Here is an 18,494-nt window from a genome sequence, read left to right on the forward strand (position 1 = left end):
AGTATGATCTAATGGGCCAATCAATTTATAACTAAAAAAAAAAGAAATTAAAGTAAGGGAGGAAGGAAAAGAATAAGAAAGAAAAGCCAAAATCCAAAGAACATAACTATAGGCTTAAAGCAAGGAAAATTTTAAAAATGTGAATTTATTTAAAAAAAAATAGGGCAGGCTCCACCGTCTGGAAAGCCCTGTTCTCTAGGCCCTAAACCCAGCACCTCCCCCACCCACAGAACCCCCAGCAATCAGGCAGAAGCTCTCTCTCCCATCAACCATCTCCTGCCCCAGGACCCACTGGCCCCATCTACACATGAAGGGAGAGCAACTCCTGGAGCCACAGGCTCAAACTGCACCCAGAGGAAGAAGCCCTAACTGCACCTGGATGAAGAGCAACCATGGGAGCTACAGAACCCACTTGTACCAATTAGAGGATAAGATGGGTAGATAGTAGTACATACAACTATGTAAAGAGCAACATGACATCACCAGAAATGAGTGGTTCTACAGCAACAAAATCTGAATATTCCAACACAGATGAAGGAGAAGAAAATGACCTTAAATATAACTTTATGAAAATAAAGGAGGCCCTTAAAGAGTAATTTCAAAGTTCCCTTAAAAAATGGAGGAAAGTTCTATGGTGGTATGCAACATATTCGTCAGTATTGCTATAGGATAGGGTCATTTCAGGTTGCCTATCCTCAGCTGCTCAAGGGACTAACTAGGGACATCACCATGGACTCCTGGGAGCCACTCTAGGGTCAAGTCTCTTGCCAACCTTAACTAAGAATTGTGGTTCCATGCTCCCCTGTCCAACCTTCCTTTATCCCAATCCTCCTGTTTCCCCAAGTTCCCCCCCTCCTTCCCTTATAACTTTTATCTGGTGATGGATGGAGATAGAGACAGAGACCCACACTGGAGCACTGGTCTGAGCTCCCAAGGTCCCAATGAGGAGCAGAAGGAGGGAGAACATGAGCAAGGAAGTCGGAACCACGAGGGGCGCACCCACCCACTGAGACAAGGGGGCTGATCTAGTGGGAGCTCACCAAGGCCAGCTGGACTGTGACTGAAAAAGCATGGGATAAAACCGGACTCTCTGAACATGGCAAACAATGAGGGCTGATGAGAAGCCAAGGACAATGGCACGGGATTTTGGCCCTACTTCATGTTCTGGCTTTGTGGGAGCCTAGCCAGTTTGGTTGTTCACCTTCCTAGACATGGACGGAGGGGGGCGGACCTTGGACTTTCCACAGGGCAGGGAACCCTGACTGCTCTATGGACTGGAGAGGGTGGGGGAGAGGAGTTTTGGGGGAGGGAGAGAAGGGTGGGAGGAGGGGGAGGGAAATGGGAGGCTGGGAGGAGGCGGATACTTTTTTTTTCCTTTTCTCAATAAAAAAAAAGAAAAAAAAAGAAAAAACCTATACAGTACAATGTATTTGTTAACTAGCAACATTACCATCCCACAATGTATTTCAAAATACTGTGTTCTATACGATAAGATCACATGATTATCTATACATTTAAAGCTATTCAAATAAAAAATCTCCAGAGTGTTAAAAAAAATGGAGGAAAAAGCAAACAAAAAACTGGAAGAAATCAATAAATCTTTTAAAGAAAATCAAGAATACCATGAAAAAACAATCAAACAAGTGAAGGAAATAGTTCAAGACTTGAAAAATCAAAAAAAGGCAATAAACAAAATACAAACTGAGGGAATTCTGGATGTGGAAAATTGGGGTTAAATGAGCAGGAACTACAGATGCAAAAATAACCAACAGAATGAAGGAGATGGAAAAGAGAATCACAGGGGTTGAAGATACAATAGATGAAATTGCCTCATTATTCAAAAAAGGGTAAATCCAACAAATTCTTAGCAGAAAACATCCATGAAATCTAGGACACTGTGAAATGACCAAACCTAAAAATAATAGGGATAGAAGAAGAAGAATACCAGCTCAAAGCATAGAAAGTATTCAACAAAATCATAGAAAAATTTCCCACCCCAAAGAAGGAAATGCCTATGAAGGTACAAGAAGCATACAGAACATCAGTTACATTAGACCCCTCAAAAAGTCCCCTTGTCATATTTTAATCAAAACACTAAATATACAGAATAAAGAAAGAATACTAAGAGCTGCAAAAAAAAGGCCAAGTAACATAAAACAGCAAACCTATCAGAATTACGCCAGACTTTTGTCTTTTTTCTTTTTTAAATATTTTTATTCAAAAATTTACCCTTCCTCCCCTCCTCCAATTCCCCTCCCCCTCCACCACTCTTTCTCTTCCTTCCCCCTCCCTCCTTAAGAGAGATCAGGGTACCCTGCACTGTGGGAAGTCCAAGGCCCTCCCCCACTCCATCCAGGCCTAGGAAGGTGTGCATCTAAATAGATCAGGGTCCCAAAAAGCCAGTGCATGCAGTAGAAACAGGTCCTAGTGACATTATCGATGGCTTCTCAGTCTGCCCCCATTGGCAGCCACAATCAGAGAGTCCAAAAAAGATCGCTGGGCAAAAGTTACACCAGACTTTTCAATGGAAATTTTGAAAGCAAGGAGGTCCTAAGCAGATGTTCTCAAGACACTAAGAGACCACAGATGCGAGCCCAACTACTATACCCAGCAAAGTTCTCAATTGCGACAGAGAAAATAAGATATTCCACAACAAAACCAGAGTTAAACAATACCTATCCACAAATCCAGCCCTACAGAAAGTACTAGAAGAAAAACTCCAACCAAAGTACTAGAAGAAAAACTCCACAAAAAACACAGGTAACAGGTAACCTTACACCAGCAAACCCCAAAAGGAAGCACACAAACACTACCACCAAAACTAAATAAAACAGCAATTAAAAATCACTAGTCATTAATATCTCTTAATATCAGTGGTCTCAATTCACTTATGAAAAGATGCAGGCTATCAAAATGGATACAAAAACAGGACCCATCCATCTGTTGCATACAAGAAACACATCTCAACCTTGAAAACACAGATTACTTCAGAGTAAATGTTGGGAAAGGATTTTCCAAGCACATGGACTGAAGAAACATGCAGGTATAACTATGCTAATATCGAATTAATAAATTTCAAAATAAAATTAATCAAAAGAGATGGAGAAAGACATTTCATATTCATCACAGGGAAAAACCATCAAGATTAAGTCTCAATTATGAACATCTTTGCCCCAATACAAGGACACCCTCATTTGTAAAGGAAACATTACTCCAGCTTAAATCGCACATCAAACCACACACAATAATAGTGGGAAACTTCAGCACTCCAGTTTCACCACTGCACAGGTCTACCAGACAGACACTTAACAGAGAAATAAGGGAACTAACAGATGTCATGACTCAACTGAACTTAACTGACAGCTATAGAACATTCCACCCAAACATAAAAGAATATATCTTCTTTTCAGCACCTCATGGAGCCTTCTTTAAAATTCACCACATACTCTGTTACATAGCAAACTCAGCAGATACAAAAAAATAAAAAATGGAATAACCCCCTGTACTTTATCAGCTCACCATGACTTACGTTTGGAATTCAACCAAAATGGTAATTGTAGAAAGTGTACAATTACATGGAAATTGAACAATCCTCAAATGAACCATCAAAGGGTCCAGGAAGAAATAATGTAGGAAATTAAAGACTTCCCAGAATTCAACAAAAATGAAAGCACAACATACCCAAACTTAAGTGACAATATGACAACAGTACTAAGAGAAAAGTTTGTCTATCTTTGGAAATCAGTATGGTAGTTTCTCAGAAAGTTTGGAATCAATTTACCTCAACACCTGGTAATACTACTCTTGGCCATATATCCAAAGGATGCACAATCATATCACAAGGACATTTGCTCAACTATGTTCATAGAAGCATTATTCATAAGAGCTGGAACCTGGAAACAACTTAGATGCCCATCAATTGAAGAATGGCTAAAGAAAATGTGGTACATTCTTACGATGGAATATTACTCATTGTTAAAAAAAATAATGACATCTTGAAATTTGCAGGCAAATGGACGGAACTAGATAAAAATCATCATTAGTGAGGTGTCCCGGGTCCAGAAACACAGATATGGTATGTAGTAACTCTTAAGTGGATATTAGATGTGATCAAAGGATAACCAAGCTACAATCCACAATTCCAGAGAAACTAGGTAAAAGGGGGAACCCCTAAGAAAGACACACACGGAGGGATCCAGGAAGGAAAATATTAAGATCTCTTGGGTAAACTTGTAGGAGGGTAGAAGGGAGGAGTTGAGGTATAGGAACATGAGGGATCAACAAGAGTGAGTTAGGAGAGAACAATGAGGAAGATACCTTGGCAGAGGACGTTATGGAGAAACCTGGTACTAGGGAAATTGTCAGGAATCCAAGAGGATGACCCCAGCTAAGACTCCTAGTAATAGTGGAGAGGGTGTCTGAAAGGGCCTTCCCTTTTATTCAGATTAATGATTACCCTAATTGTCATCATAGAACCTATATCCAGTAACTGATGGGAGCAGATGCAGTGACCCACAGTCAAGCACTCAGATGAGCTTCTGGAGTTCATTTGAAGAGAGGGAGGATGGATCAAAATAACAAGGGGAGTAAAGAGCATGATTGGGAAGCCCAGAGAGACAGCCGGCCTGAGCCAGTGGGTGCTCAGAGACTATGGACTGACAGGTGAGGAACCTACACGGGACTGAACTAGACCCTCTAAATGTGGGTGACAATTATGTGGTTTGATATGAGGTTGGGGACCCTGGCATTCACACTAGGACCCATCCCAGGTGCATAAACCTGCTTTTTGGAGTCCATTCCCTATAGTGGGATATTTTACTCAGGCTTGATATTAGGGGTAGGGGCTTGCTCCTGCCTCAAGTTAATATTCCAGACTTTGTTGATTTCTGAAAAAAGGCCTTACTCCCTCTGAGGAATGGATGGAGAATGGGAAGGGAGGCTGGGGGAGACAGGGAAAGAGAAGAGGGGGAACTGGTGATGGTATAATAAGATGAAAAGTAATTTTTAATAAAAATATGAAAATAACAACAAAAAGAAAAATCAGTTTTATAAAACTAAAATTAAGAATGCTGCTGATAAAAACACACATGAGAAAACAATGAGGATGAGCTAAAATAGATTCATAACTAGAGGTGACAGAAAACAAACCAACAAGAAGAATGTAATAACATATTAGACTAATGATAGAACCTTTTCACATAATCAAAAATAATGATGGCCAATAAACATCAAACATGGTTACTTCCATTATAAGGATGAAGATGCAAATTAACATACATTTGAGACAACTTTTTCTAGCTGCCATGTTGAGAAACATCTAAAAGTCTGATATGTCATGTTACTGAAGAAACACTAAGAATTCATCTATTGAGCATTTCTGCAAGAAATGACAAATACACTTTTTTCAGAATTACTCCATCACCTCCTAATGTGGAGAACTATGGTCACTGTGGCTCTGCAGCACTATTCATGGGTGTGGGTTCTAGCTGCTGGGAGAGTACCAGTAGACACACTCAAGAATGTTCATAGCAGCTGCATCACAGTGGCAAAACATTAGAATAGCCTAATTATTCAGTACTTAGAGAAGGCATTTCATGGGTACAGTAAGTCACTAAGCTCTATGACATACTTTGACTTTTTTGTTCTTAAAAACTTTTGGCACCAAATAATATGGGAGGTGGGTAGAAAAGATACGAGGTGATGGCATTTTGGCAAGGTCCACATGATTACTGTACTCAAAAAATGGTGCTCTGTTTACTGTTTGGATGTTTTCAGTGTTGTTCCGGTGGCCCTCAAAATAAATCAGGCTGAGGATCTGCTGTGTCCAGACGGTACCTGTAAGAACAAATAACAATCCTGTTTTCAATCTTGAAGAAGGTTTTAATAATGAATACCAACAGCAATGTCATCCATTTTACAAATAATTTGGAGCTCTCTTTCCCTTCAGCAACCTAGGCATGCTTGGATGTGCTCCTTTTTCAATCCCCTTTGTCTGTGTTGAACACTCAAGTCAGTAAGGCTAAATTCTACAACTCTGTTCCTTTCTCACTTACAAATATGTGCTGATTGGTAGTGATAATCCAAATGATTCTCATAGTGTCTGTGTGTTCTATGCTTCATGCCAAGTCCTTTCGTTAATATTTAACTGCTATTGACATATAACATTTGCAGACATTAACCTGTAAAGTGCAGTATTACTACATGTGGATACATACAGTATGGTCAGATCACACCAGGGATAGCAGCACTTCTGTCTTGCTGACAGTTTTTTCCTTTTTGGAACCTTCTACTTTATTTCTTAATTTTCATAAGATATATAGCAGGATACTGAATGCTACTTTATTGCTGTTCATGGGCAATTCTGACTCATTTCTGAAACTACTTTATTATTTACTTATCTTTTAGAACGGTGAGAAAACTAATAGAATTAAATATTTCCAGTTTCAATTTCTTATCTTGCTTTGTACCTCAAATACTGCCATATTCCCAGTGATTGATCATAATACACACGTAGAAAGAGGAAACCAAAGATTTCAGTGTTATTGATATTTGGTCTCTGGACTATTAAATCAAGTCACACAGTGGAAGTATTTTGGAAATACATGCAAAATTCCAATTCTATTCCCTTTAAGAATGGATCCTATGTGATCAAATACCGTCATGCTAAGATTTAGCTTTAATTATTAATGGCTACTCCAGATAATTTATTAGTGGCAGTGTAGATTTGATTAACTCTTAATTATGAATGACTATTTCAGATAATTCATTGGTGACAGTGTAGATTAGATTAACTCTTAATTATTAATGGCTATTCCAGATAATTTGCTGGTAGTTGTATATATTGGATCAACCAGTCACTATTTCCAGTGAGGAGTGATGATGCACCATATGAAGCAGATCCTGAAATTTTGAAAGAGCTAATCATGCCAAGACATCCCCGACTCCAGGGCTTCTGACAGTGAATATGTCAGTATCCTGTGTAGCACAATATCAACACTTATAGCCCATTACATTCTTTCTGAGGACCTCCAGAAGCACCCAGCATCTCTTCAGCAGCTGAGTTATTTAGTTATTATCTACAGTGAACCAGTGACTGACTCTCTGTCTCCTTCAAGTTCTGTACCACATTAAACATCACAAAGACAGAAAGCAAAGTATGATTTAATATGAACAAAAATATTTTTGCAAAGCATCTTTATTTACTGAAATGGTCAAATACAAACATATAATCTTGGTGTTGTTGTACAAGGACAATTGGGGTGGGGTGCGAATGTGACTCTTAACACCTATAGCTTTACTATTTAGTCTGTGTTAACCACTGCGAAAACTTACACCAAGACTTGTAAGTTTCACCATCTGCTGAAGTAGAAGGAACTTCAGTTCATCTTCATGTCCAACAGAAAACAGGAGTCAAATGGAAGTGCTTGTGCTTTCTTGTCCTGATTAGCTTCGCAAACCTCAAGGCTTCCAGGCTTCCAGGAAGTCTCACTGTTTTAATTTTTTTTTTTTGAAAATTTTAAGTACATTACAGCTGTCTTGGAAATCTTGTCAACAAAATTGCATGTGTTGGAAATTTAATCATTGTCTGAGATTAAAGTCTCTACATAATAAAGCATGTATCTTTTAGAGAAAAGATTTTTTGATTATCTCAGATTTGTTCAATAGGGTAAGGAATGTTGCCATCCTTTACCAATAGGCTTTTGTTGGCTCCATATTTGATTCCTACCCCCCAGCATTTTTCCACAATAAATTACAATTTATGTATGGCAGGTGTTCTTAACCTTAGACACTTGAGTTTTATTTGTGTTTTTATCATACATTGTTCTAAATTTTAGGTTGCTGTGATTACAGATACTGTTGTCTGATGGGATTTAGGATATTGATGGAGACAAATCATTGGACATGTATGAGGGGTTATCTATATTAGGTTCATCAAGTTGTACTGCAGGTGTAAGTTGACAAGGTAGCTTCAGCTGCCATTGTGGCTTCTCCAACATGACGATGTATTCTGTTGCAACAGTGAGAAAAGTCACTGATATTGTTGAAATGACAGTGTGTGGAAAGGAGAATATTTACGCACTTATTATCAAACCCAAATACTGAGTGTTGGTGAAGCACATTTTTAATTCAGGCAATTGGGAGGCAGAAGCAGATGGATCTCTACAAGTTCGAGGCTAGCCTGGTCTACAATCACTAGTTTCAGGAAAGACTCCAAAGAGACAGAGAAACCCTATCTCAAATAAACTAAGCAAAATAAAGAAACAAACAAGAAATAAAACAAAATCAAATGCTATTCGGCCTATTTGTGCCACTCACCAGATTTTGGATATGTGACTATGAAGACATCATCATCTCTAATTTCCTGATCGTCCATGTTTTCCACTATGTTCATGTTAACCAAAGATCTTTGAAAGTTATAGCCTCTGAAGTTAAATAAATATTCATCTTGATTGTCCATAGTGATTTACCTAGAAGAAAAATTATAAAGTTTTCTTCACTATCATAGTATTTTCCAATAGTGAGCAATACTTCTTGAGTGCTCTACATGTACCAAGTACCACTGAAATGTCCCTCACGTATTAATATTTACTACAATAATCAATTACATATGCTAGATTACTAAAATTTAAAAAAAATCTTATGTAGCTACATTTTATTATCACTCTATAAAATATGAAGAAACAAACATAGTAGGAAGTTAGAAAGAGTTTTCTGTAATTCCAGATGAGAAAGGTGATCTTAATTCTAAACATTCAGATGAGGAAATTAGGGTACAGAGAATACAACCAAGTTATTCAAGGTTGTCCATCAGGTCAAATTAAAAAGAAGAAAACAAACAATTGGGTCAGAACATGTTTGTAACTGAAAAGTTTCTTTGTATAATATGTTTTTATTCCTTATAGAGAAGCCATATTATAAAGGCCCTTATTTCTACATTGTATGGCAGCCATGATTCTGAGCGACCTTCAGGGTACAATTTGTACCTGGTCACCTAGCCTTTTGAGACAACTTGATGCCATCCTAAACAAAGAGTTAGGATATGCTAATGTTGCTGTGCTCCTTCTATTGTAATTAGGTGGTTGCCCAGGGAAGTGGTGTTAATTCAGTCTAATTGAGAGAGCAGCCATAATTCCATATGTGAGCTAACTCATTCTCTCCTTCTACCCAGGAAACAGAATGCTAATGAGCTTCTCCCTCACTTTATCTTTTGATATGAAAGCTGTTTTGATAATAAAAGTGGGTGATCTTAGGATTTAAATGAACCCTAAGACTCCCTCCTAGTATTGCCCTGTGAACTGTGCCTCAATTATTCCCATGCCTCAACTCTGGTTCAAGAAATAATATATGTTGTGGCTGAACCCTGAAATAGGGGCTTTCTATGTGGAGGTGATCAGTTAACCCTAATAAACACTGAAGAAATGGCCAGACATACAAAGGAGAATGTGAAAAAATCCATGAGAAAATGGTACCACAGTTGGATACATGAGTAATGAGTGATCAGAAATAAAGAATAGAATTTGAAGAAGCATAGAATAAAGCAGAACACTAAAATTGAGAGTTAAAAATTTGTAAATATATTGAACTAAGGGGGAAGATAGAAACAATCAAATAGCTATACAGTTGATTGGAGCTATATTAAAAGATAGAGGAACAAGAGTACAGCAATATCAGATAGAGAAATTTTTAGAATTTATAGAGCAGCTATGCTTTTGGTTTTCTGAGTGCAGGACTTTAGATGCTGTGACATGGAAAAAAGTTGGGATAAAGATTCAATAACATTATTGTAAGTATGAATCAGGAAGTATCTCTGTTGATATGACTCATTTCTGGATCCTAATATAGGAAATGTTGGACTTAAATACTGTATGCAGGAGATACTTCCCTCTGAGTCAGTTAGAAGGGAGACAATACCCTCTGCACCACCAGAAGAGTTGCTAGATACTTTTATAGAACTGAGTGGTTACAATCAGTCAGAGCCTAAAGAATTAGTGAATGATGAAGAGGAGTCTTCATCTCACTTGTTTATAATCAGTAATGCTGAAGACAGGGAAATGATAAAGAGGTTTAGAAGGAGCAAAAAGGTTTGAAAAAGTTGGTAACTGTGGTGGGAGGTCCTTCTATCGATGTGTTGCTTTTATTGGTTAATGAATAAAGAAACTGCCTTAGCCCATTGATAGGGCAGAACTTCGGTAGACAGAGAAAATTAATGGCATGCTGGGAGAAAGGAGGCCAGGTTGGAGAGATGCCATGAGCTGCTGCCAGAGTCAGACATGCCAAAACTTTGCCAGTAATCCACTGCCACATGGCTATACACAGATTAATGGAGATGGATTAAATTAATATGTAAGAGTTAGCCAATAAGAAGTTAGAGCTAATGGGCCATGGAGTGTTTTAAATGAAATCGTGTTTTCTGTGTTTATTTCGGGGCTAAAGAGCTGGGAACCCACAAGTGGCTCTCTCCTCCGACAGATTGGCACGACAATATGGGTAACTACATCCTCATAAAAACCTGAGAATAATTAAAAAGTAATCCTAGACACAAAAGAACAGAGTTAAGCATGGTTTGACAATGGCATTTTCTTGGATGGGCTTTGGTTGCAAGAAGCAAGCAGAGGCATGGCCCTTTAAAGAGTTTTCCTGACTCAGCGATAGCAGAAAAGCTGCACCATATTCAAATGCCAGCTTTCTGGATCTTGTTGCCAATGTGTCCTCTGGCTCTTTCGGGAGATGATGCATTTGGTTGGGGTCTGTGAGCAGACTGCTTCAGTTTGCTTAATGGCAACATGGACTGGCTGTGTGCCTGAGAATGGGATTGTGTGCATGGCTCTCAGTGGCCTGAGTGGCTCTACCATGATGGACTAGGTAGGCAAGTAGGAAGTATCATATATACCGTAGTAATGATGCAACTTAAGTTTTAATAATTTCTTAGCATTTTAAAAAGTGCTCCTGGACAGTAACAAATTAGAGATATGCAATAAAGACAAATCCAGATGAGTCAAAGTGTTGGACAAATGTGTGTAGACTTGGAAGAGAGACGAAAAAGTGTATAGAGAGTCATAAAAGAAAGTTAATGCTTTAAAAAAAGGGTAAAGTCTTTAAAGAGACAGAGTACAGATAGTCATAGATTAAAAGGAGTAAAGAAAAATACGCCACATAAAAATGGAAAATTCACAGAGAGTCTGTATTATGTATATTATTATGTTATCTTTAAATTTTTTGACTGTGAATGAGCTAAGTATGGAACAGTATGAAGAAAACTATGCCCATATTCCCAAATATTGTCTATAATGTTTGTTTACATTTAAATGGGGGTATGATATAGAATGAGACATTTTATTATATGGGCTGCTAAGCTAAACCAGATGCATATCATAAAGGTATCATGACTCCAAAATTGGGTTTAAGGATATGTTGCTTTGGATTGAGGATCTTCTCTTGTTTCACAGAGGATGAGAACCTATAGATTATATTCAGACTGTTGTAGTTTGATGGAACAAAGACCCCAAAGTTCACTGTACATACCCCCAAAATTACTATGCCCAACAATCAGCAGAAAGCAGTATGGAGGAAACTTTGCCCATATTCACAAATATTGTCTATAAATATTCGTTTACATTTAAATGGTGGTATGATATAGATATGAACAATTTGCATTGGTATAGATCTTGGTTTATGGATACAAATTTAAGGTCAATCTATATATATATATATATATATATATATATATATATATATATATATAATTTCTGCTCTTGATTAAGGTGTTGTGATTTTATAGTTCATTTAAAATTGTAATGTATAATTAAGAAATACAAGTTAATAGATACTCATATAAAATAGTCAAGCTTGTAGTCATGTTGGTGTTAGTTAGATTTTCTAGATGTATAGAGATATATTTCAGTTAGATAGGTATCTTCAAATCTTTCAGAGACCTTCAGAATATGGCTTTTAAAATGTTTTAATAACTTAGGACTTTTCATGACAATGAGACACATCTGCTTCTGGCAGTACCAATCTACTTTAGGAGGAAGATAGGCATCGAAGAAGCTTCTTATGACATTTGTTAGATGAACTAGACATGCAGGATCCACAGAAAAATGAGCACTGAACTTGCCTAAAAAAGAGACAATCCTGTGGGGTTACTGCTTCATAAAAGAGTCTGAAAGACATTCTGTAGGATACAGAAGAAAGTGACTGACAAACTGCCAATATATGTGGAACAATCTTTGAATTTTCTTGCTTCAAAGAAAAGTCTGCTGGATACTATGGGCCAATAGACTGAAGATGGATGCCCCAATGGTACAGATGAACTTTGGATGACTATCCATGTAGTGATAAGTCTCTGTCAATTCTAGAATTTTGAAAGTTGCTTGCAATGCTCTTTCTGTTTACCTAAGTAATATTATATCCTTCTGGAGTCTTTGATTTAGTTGAAAAATTGATATGGTTTTCTTTAATTATGATAAAAGATAAAGTAGATATAAATATTGTAACTGTAATTCTTGACTGATATATGTTTTGTTATGTATAATTTTACTATATTAAAATTTAAGCCTTCCTTTCTGTTTAAACAGAAAAGGGGAAAATGGTGTGGGAGCTCCTTCTATGTGTTACTTTTATTGATTAATGAATAAAGAAAATTCCTTGGCCTGTTGATAGGGCAGAAGATACATAGGTGGTGAAAACTAAATGGAATGCTGAAAGAAAGGAACAGAGTTAGGGAGATTCCATGGAGCCACCATCAGAGTCAGACATGGCAAAACTTTGCCAGTAAGCCACTGGCACAGATTAATGGAGATGGGTTAAATTAATATGTAAGAGTTAACCAATAAGAAGCTAGAGCTAATGTGCCAAGCAGTGTTTTAGATCATATAGTTTCTGTGTGATTATTTCAGGGTTAAGCAACCGGGAACCAACAAGCAGCCCCTCCTCCAACAGGTGACCTCACTATAGTGGAGACTAGAAATTGCAGATCCAGGAGTCATGTCAGAAGAGCAATTCTCTTCTTGGTGTAGGAGGTCCTTCTGTTTATGTGTTGCTGTCATTGGTTGAATAAACTGCTTTAGTCTTTAATAGGGCAGAACTTAGGTAGGCAGAGTAGACAGAACTGAATGCTGGAAAGAAGGGCAGAGTGGCAAACATCATGGTTCTCCTGCCAGAGATGGATGCTGGTTAGAATTTCGACAGTAAGCCACATTCATGTGGTAATACACATTAGTGGAAATGGGTTAAACTAATATGTTTATAGTTAGCTAATAAGAAGTTAGAACTACTGGGCCAGGCAGTGTTTAAATGAATACAGTTTCTGTGTGTATTTATTTCGGGTGTAAGCTAGTTGGGTAGCCAGGACAAACAAAGGACCCGCTCTCCTTACAAAGTCTTCCTACTGTAATAACTGGTTTAGATTTACCTACAGTACAGAGAGCTTCAAAGTAGAGCCAAACACCTAACAATAGTAATGAATCTCCTTTACAAGCATGTACCAGAGAAGCCAATAACAGAGGAAAATAGATGAATGGATTTCATGTTTTCCTCAATAGAACAAAAGGATGCTCAAGGAAATTTGCTTAGGATACATACTTGCATAATCAATTAAGTTACTCAAAGAATTAAAAACTAACTGAGCTCAGTATCTAATGGCCCCATTTATCCAGAAGGTATTAGAAAATATAGCAAAAGATGTTCTCCCTCCAGGGAATTAGAAGCAGATAGCCAAAGCTTGCTTGTCAAGAGGAGACTATCTATTGTTGAAAATCAAATTTGAGAACAGTGTCAGCTCACAGCTGAGAGAAACAGAGCTCAGCAGGTTCCTATTTCATATGAAATGCTTGCAGGTGAGGGACTTTATACAGGGGCAGATCAGTAGTTAGACTTTGATATGGCAGCATATGTCAAAATTAGCGGTGCCAAGAAGGCCTGGAAAAGATTTCCATTGTGAAAAGATCAGACTGAGGAGCTATCTAGTATAAAACAGGAACCAGATGAATTATTTCCGAGCTTTGTTTCCAGACTAACACAGGCATCTAATGAGTTTATTGGAGACTCAGAAGCAGGGAGGTTACTATTAAACATCTAGCCTTTGAGAATGCTAATGCTGTATGTAAGGTGGCTCAAAACCTTTTATAAAGCAGGATATCATTAGAGACTATATCTGAATTAGCACAGATATTGGCCAATCGGGAATGGTCACAGCTGCTGTCTTCCAGGGAAAGACAATTAATGACATCCTGTTCCAGCAGAGAGATTTAGGCTCAGAAAGAATCCAAGCTACAGAACTTCCTGGACGATGTTTTGAATGGGGCATCAGGTCAGACTATGTCCTGATAGGAAAGTAAGCCTAAGGAAAAGAAGAGAACCAGGATAATGGAGGAGATGCAATAGAAGAAAACATTGGACTAGTGAGTGCAGTTTAAAAAGAGATAACCTAGGAAATCCCTTTGTGTGGAACAGGTGCAGGGTTCAGCGTTAGGCCCTGAGACAAAATTATGGGGCAATTCAACAACCTGTTCTCCAACAAGGAAATCCATTCAGGACCTTTTGCGAGGAACCCCAGGAAGTGCAGGGCTTGACATCAATTCTTTCATATACACAGTTTTGATACCCAAAGTGGGATGCAAACTTTTCCACTGGGGTTTATGGGCCCTTACCAAAGAGCACTGTAGGGCTGTTACTAGGAAGAAGTTGCACCATTATATAAGGAATTATTGTTGCTCCTGGAGTCATTGATGCTGATTTTGAGGAAGAGATTAAGATGATGACTCACTCACAAAGTGGAGTTTCTGTAGGAAAAACAGGTCAGAGGCTTGCACAATTAATTTTACTTCCTGCTGTGCAAACCAAAAATAAGATTAAAAAAGACAAGAGATGAAAGGATAGATTTGTTTTATCTGACACCTATTGGCTACAAGCCACAGGTCCCCACAGATAAGAACTCACATTGTTTATAAATGGAAAAGATTTTCAAGTCTTCTATATACTGGTGTGAATATTTTGGTTATAACTGTTAGCTAATGGCCTTCTAAGTGGCCAAAGACAGAGACTATCACACAACTACAGTAGACCTCCTAGTGTATTTTTTGGAGAGGTCACTAAAAAATCTGCACTCCATGCAGACCCAGTATCCTGGGAAATGACGAGCCTGTATAAGTAAATCAGTGGCCTCTAACAAAAGAAAAATTACAAGCTGCCCAACAGTTAGTGCAGAAACAGATGAATAATGGGCATGTTATACCATATAATTCACCATGGAATTCTCCAATTTTTGTTATTAAAAAGAAATCAGCATAGTGGAGATTAAATTAGAAGTTATTGAAGGTTAATGCAGCCATGCAGCCTATGGGAGCATTACAACCAGGGCTTTCTTCTCCTTTTGGTATCTGCTCCCTGTCCGTGAGTTCTGGGTGTCTTGCTCCATGTATGGAATTGATTTAATTGCTTTTAATTTGTCAGGCAAAGCATATTTCTCAGTATTTAACCAGTACCAAGGCAGGAAACTAAAATGGCTCAGAAACTAACACATTAGTTTGACAGAACCATTCCTGTTGCCACCAGTTGCATTGCTTCTAGCTGCAACTCTGCAACCACAGCATTTGCTGGACAATAAAGATTGCAGTTTACTGGTTCACATAACAGGTAATTACTAAATTTATATGGCACACTACATTAATATTGCATCTTTTAGTAACTTTTTTGCTAATACTATAGATTGTATTATGTGAGGCTTATATGGTTATATTGACACTTCAATTTATTGGGTACTGGGATTCAGTTTTCTTCTTCATATTCTATCATTAAGAAAAATAATGGCATCTTTAGGAATGATACAATCTTTACAGACTAATAATGAACAGTTAGTTGACAGGATTAATACCATCGAAAATCAAAAGTTGCCTAAAAAATAAGACTATTAAAAAGGATAACATTAATTTGATAGACAAAATTGAATTCATATCTAAGGGTACTAAGAAGTTATCTGAGAGAATTCATACTGTTTGATTTGACAATCAAAATTTGTTAGAAAATTGTGATAAGTAAGCAGATAGACTGTCTCTCCAGGATAGCAAAGTGTACGCTATTCATGTAATGTACAAGGATGAGATGTTATCTTTAAAGGAGAAACTTCAGACCTTGGAATAATATGTGCAGAATGAGATCAAATTCTTGGTGAAGGCCCTTATGCTGACCTTCTGACTCACAGGTTCAAGCTCTTTATAATGAATAAATTTTGTCCCTATGCCACACAGCAGCCTTTAATGCTTGAGACAGGATTCAAGAACTGAATCATATACCAGGGTTAAGCAGGGTCACAGAGAACTCTTTATTGACTTTTTACAAAGCTTAACTAAGGCTGTACAAATAGGAGCAACAGACCCAGATGCTAGATGAGTACTTATTAAATCTCTGGCTTTTAAAAATGCCAGCTTAGAATGCAAAAAGGTACTTGGGCCTTAAAAGTTTAGATCAGCACCTATGAATGAATAAATCCTGCATACAATGAACATTGAGACATGGGCTATAATAATGAATCTTTGGAAGGAGAAGCATTTTCCCAGAGAATGAGGAAACATCAAAAGGTCAAATGTTTTTATTGTGGTAGAATAGTGCATCTGTGAAGGGATTGTAGACAATAAATTCCTAGGAGTAATATCTCCTCTGAGAATATCAAGAATAGGAGGACTCAGCCTTCAGGTATATGTAGAAGGTATGGCAAAGGCCGACATTGGACCAGTGACTATAGATCAACAAAAGACAGACAAGGCAACCCAAATCCATTGGGAAACTCCTTGAGGGGCCTCTTGCAGGCCCCCAAGTCAAAAGTGGCCCAGTCATTCCCAGTCACTGTGGAGTACATATCTCACAAGGAAAATTTAAAAAATTCAGAGAATTCTGTAAAAGACCATACTGTTCTAGATGATGACATAAACGGGGAAGATAAGTCAAAAATTCCAATAGGAAAGAGAAAATGTATATTCTGGAAGACTTCTACAAATGATCAAAGGCCAAAGCTAAGAGTGTGTACAAATGGCATTGTAATTTTTGGTTTGATAGACACAGGTGTGAATGTGAGTATCATTTTTCCAGAATCTTGGCATACAAATTGTCCTCTTCAAGAGGCAAATGTTCAATTACTAGGAATTAGAACCATATCACAAGTTAAACAAAGCACAAGATGTGTTGACCTCATTGGGCCAAAACATCAAAGAAGGAAGCTGAAGCCATATGGGGCTAATATTGCAGTAAGTTTATGGGGTCGTGATCTGCTGCAGCAATGAAATATCCAGATTAACATTCCAAACTGGCTTCTTCAAGAGGCAGATGTTCAATTATGAGGAATTGGAATCATATCTCAAACAAATCAAGAGATGGATTGATTATATTGGGCCAGAAGGTCAAAGTGGGAAGCCACATGTTGCTAATATTGCAATAAATTCATGGGTAATGACCTGCTGCAGTAATGGAATACCCAGATTAACATCCTTGCAGCTCCAGGAACTCATGCTTCTGGGAAGGATATTATAAGGTGCTATACACAAAGGTCACCAGCCATTCAGGCTGTACAAGAACATAAAGTAACTAGCAAACCTTTAGAGGTAACAGCAGCCCTACCTTTAAAATGGTGAACTGAGATACCAATATGGGTTAAGCAGTGGCCTCTAGCTGAAGATAAATGGCAGGCTTTGAAACAGCTGGTACAAGAGCAAGTAGATGCTCACCATATTGAAGAATCCACCAGCCCTTAGATTTCTCCTTTATTTGTTGTGAAAAAAAAAATCTGGCAAATGGAGAATGGTGACAGATCTAAGAGCTGTCAATAAGATAATTGAAACTATGGGCCCTCTACAATCTGTAATTCCTCTGTCTTCTCTATTATCAAAATGATGGCCTCTAGGTTATAAAAGAGGTTTGCAGAAAATTAGGCACAAATTTGGAGAGACTGGTTGCTGACTCTTAATGACCTCCAAAGATTGTTAGGAGACACTTCCAGCATACAGCTGGCTGTTGGGACAAAACCTGGTCTAATAATTCATTTAAAGAAAACCTTAGATGGTGATAAAGACTTGACTAGTCACAGAGAATTCACAGCTGAAGCAGAAAATGAATTGAAAATTGTTGAAGAGAAATTACAGGAGGCACATGTCGATACAGTGAATCCAACTCTTAATTGTATACCAGTCATATTGCCTTCCATAATTTCTCCTACAGGAAATTTAATGCAGAGGGATGATATCATAGAATGGATCTTTTTACCACATACATCCAGTAAAAAAAATTAAAAGCTATGTGGAAAAAGTCTCTGAATTAACAATAAAAGGTAAATTGAGACTTTGTCAACTTGAAAGTAAGACCCAGCAGAGATTATAGTACCTTTCATTACTGATGAAATAAAAAAGTATGGGAAGGGAATGAACCATGGGAAAGAGCTTGTGCTATTTTTTTGAGAGAAATTAATAGCAATTATCCCCAAAATGATAGACTTAAACTTATAAAGAGAA

The 18,494-nt window shown here is 37.7% G+C and overlaps 1 protein-coding gene across 3 annotated transcripts in view; it reads right to left on the minus strand.

Annotated features, from left to right (window-relative positions):
• LOC121449748 (amine sulfotransferase-like) overlaps positions 1-18,494 on the minus strand; it is a 37,662-nt gene that overhangs the window by 7,801 nt on the left and 11,367 nt on the right. For 2 of the 3 annotated variants that reach the window (XM_041654432.1, XM_041654433.1), the window contains exons 2-3: positions 8,317-8,468; positions 5,630-5,835 (exon numbers count right to left, since the gene is read on the minus strand). In XM_041654432.1, coding sequence (XP_041510366.1) covers positions 5,630-5,835; positions 8,317-8,458 — 348 coding nt within the window. In that variant the 5' untranslated portion in view covers positions 8,459-8,468. The remainder of the gene's footprint in view (positions 1-5,629; positions 5,836-8,316; positions 8,469-18,494) is intronic. The other variant, XM_041654434.1, reaches the window with a different exon arrangement.

The sequence above is a fragment of the Microtus oregoni genome, unplaced genomic scaffold (assembly GCF_018167655.1).
Source record: "Microtus oregoni isolate MIOR12 unplaced genomic scaffold, Mior012 000006F_ref0000085, whole genome shotgun sequence".
NCBI lineage: Eukaryota > Metazoa > Chordata > Mammalia > Rodentia > Cricetidae > Microtus > Microtus oregoni.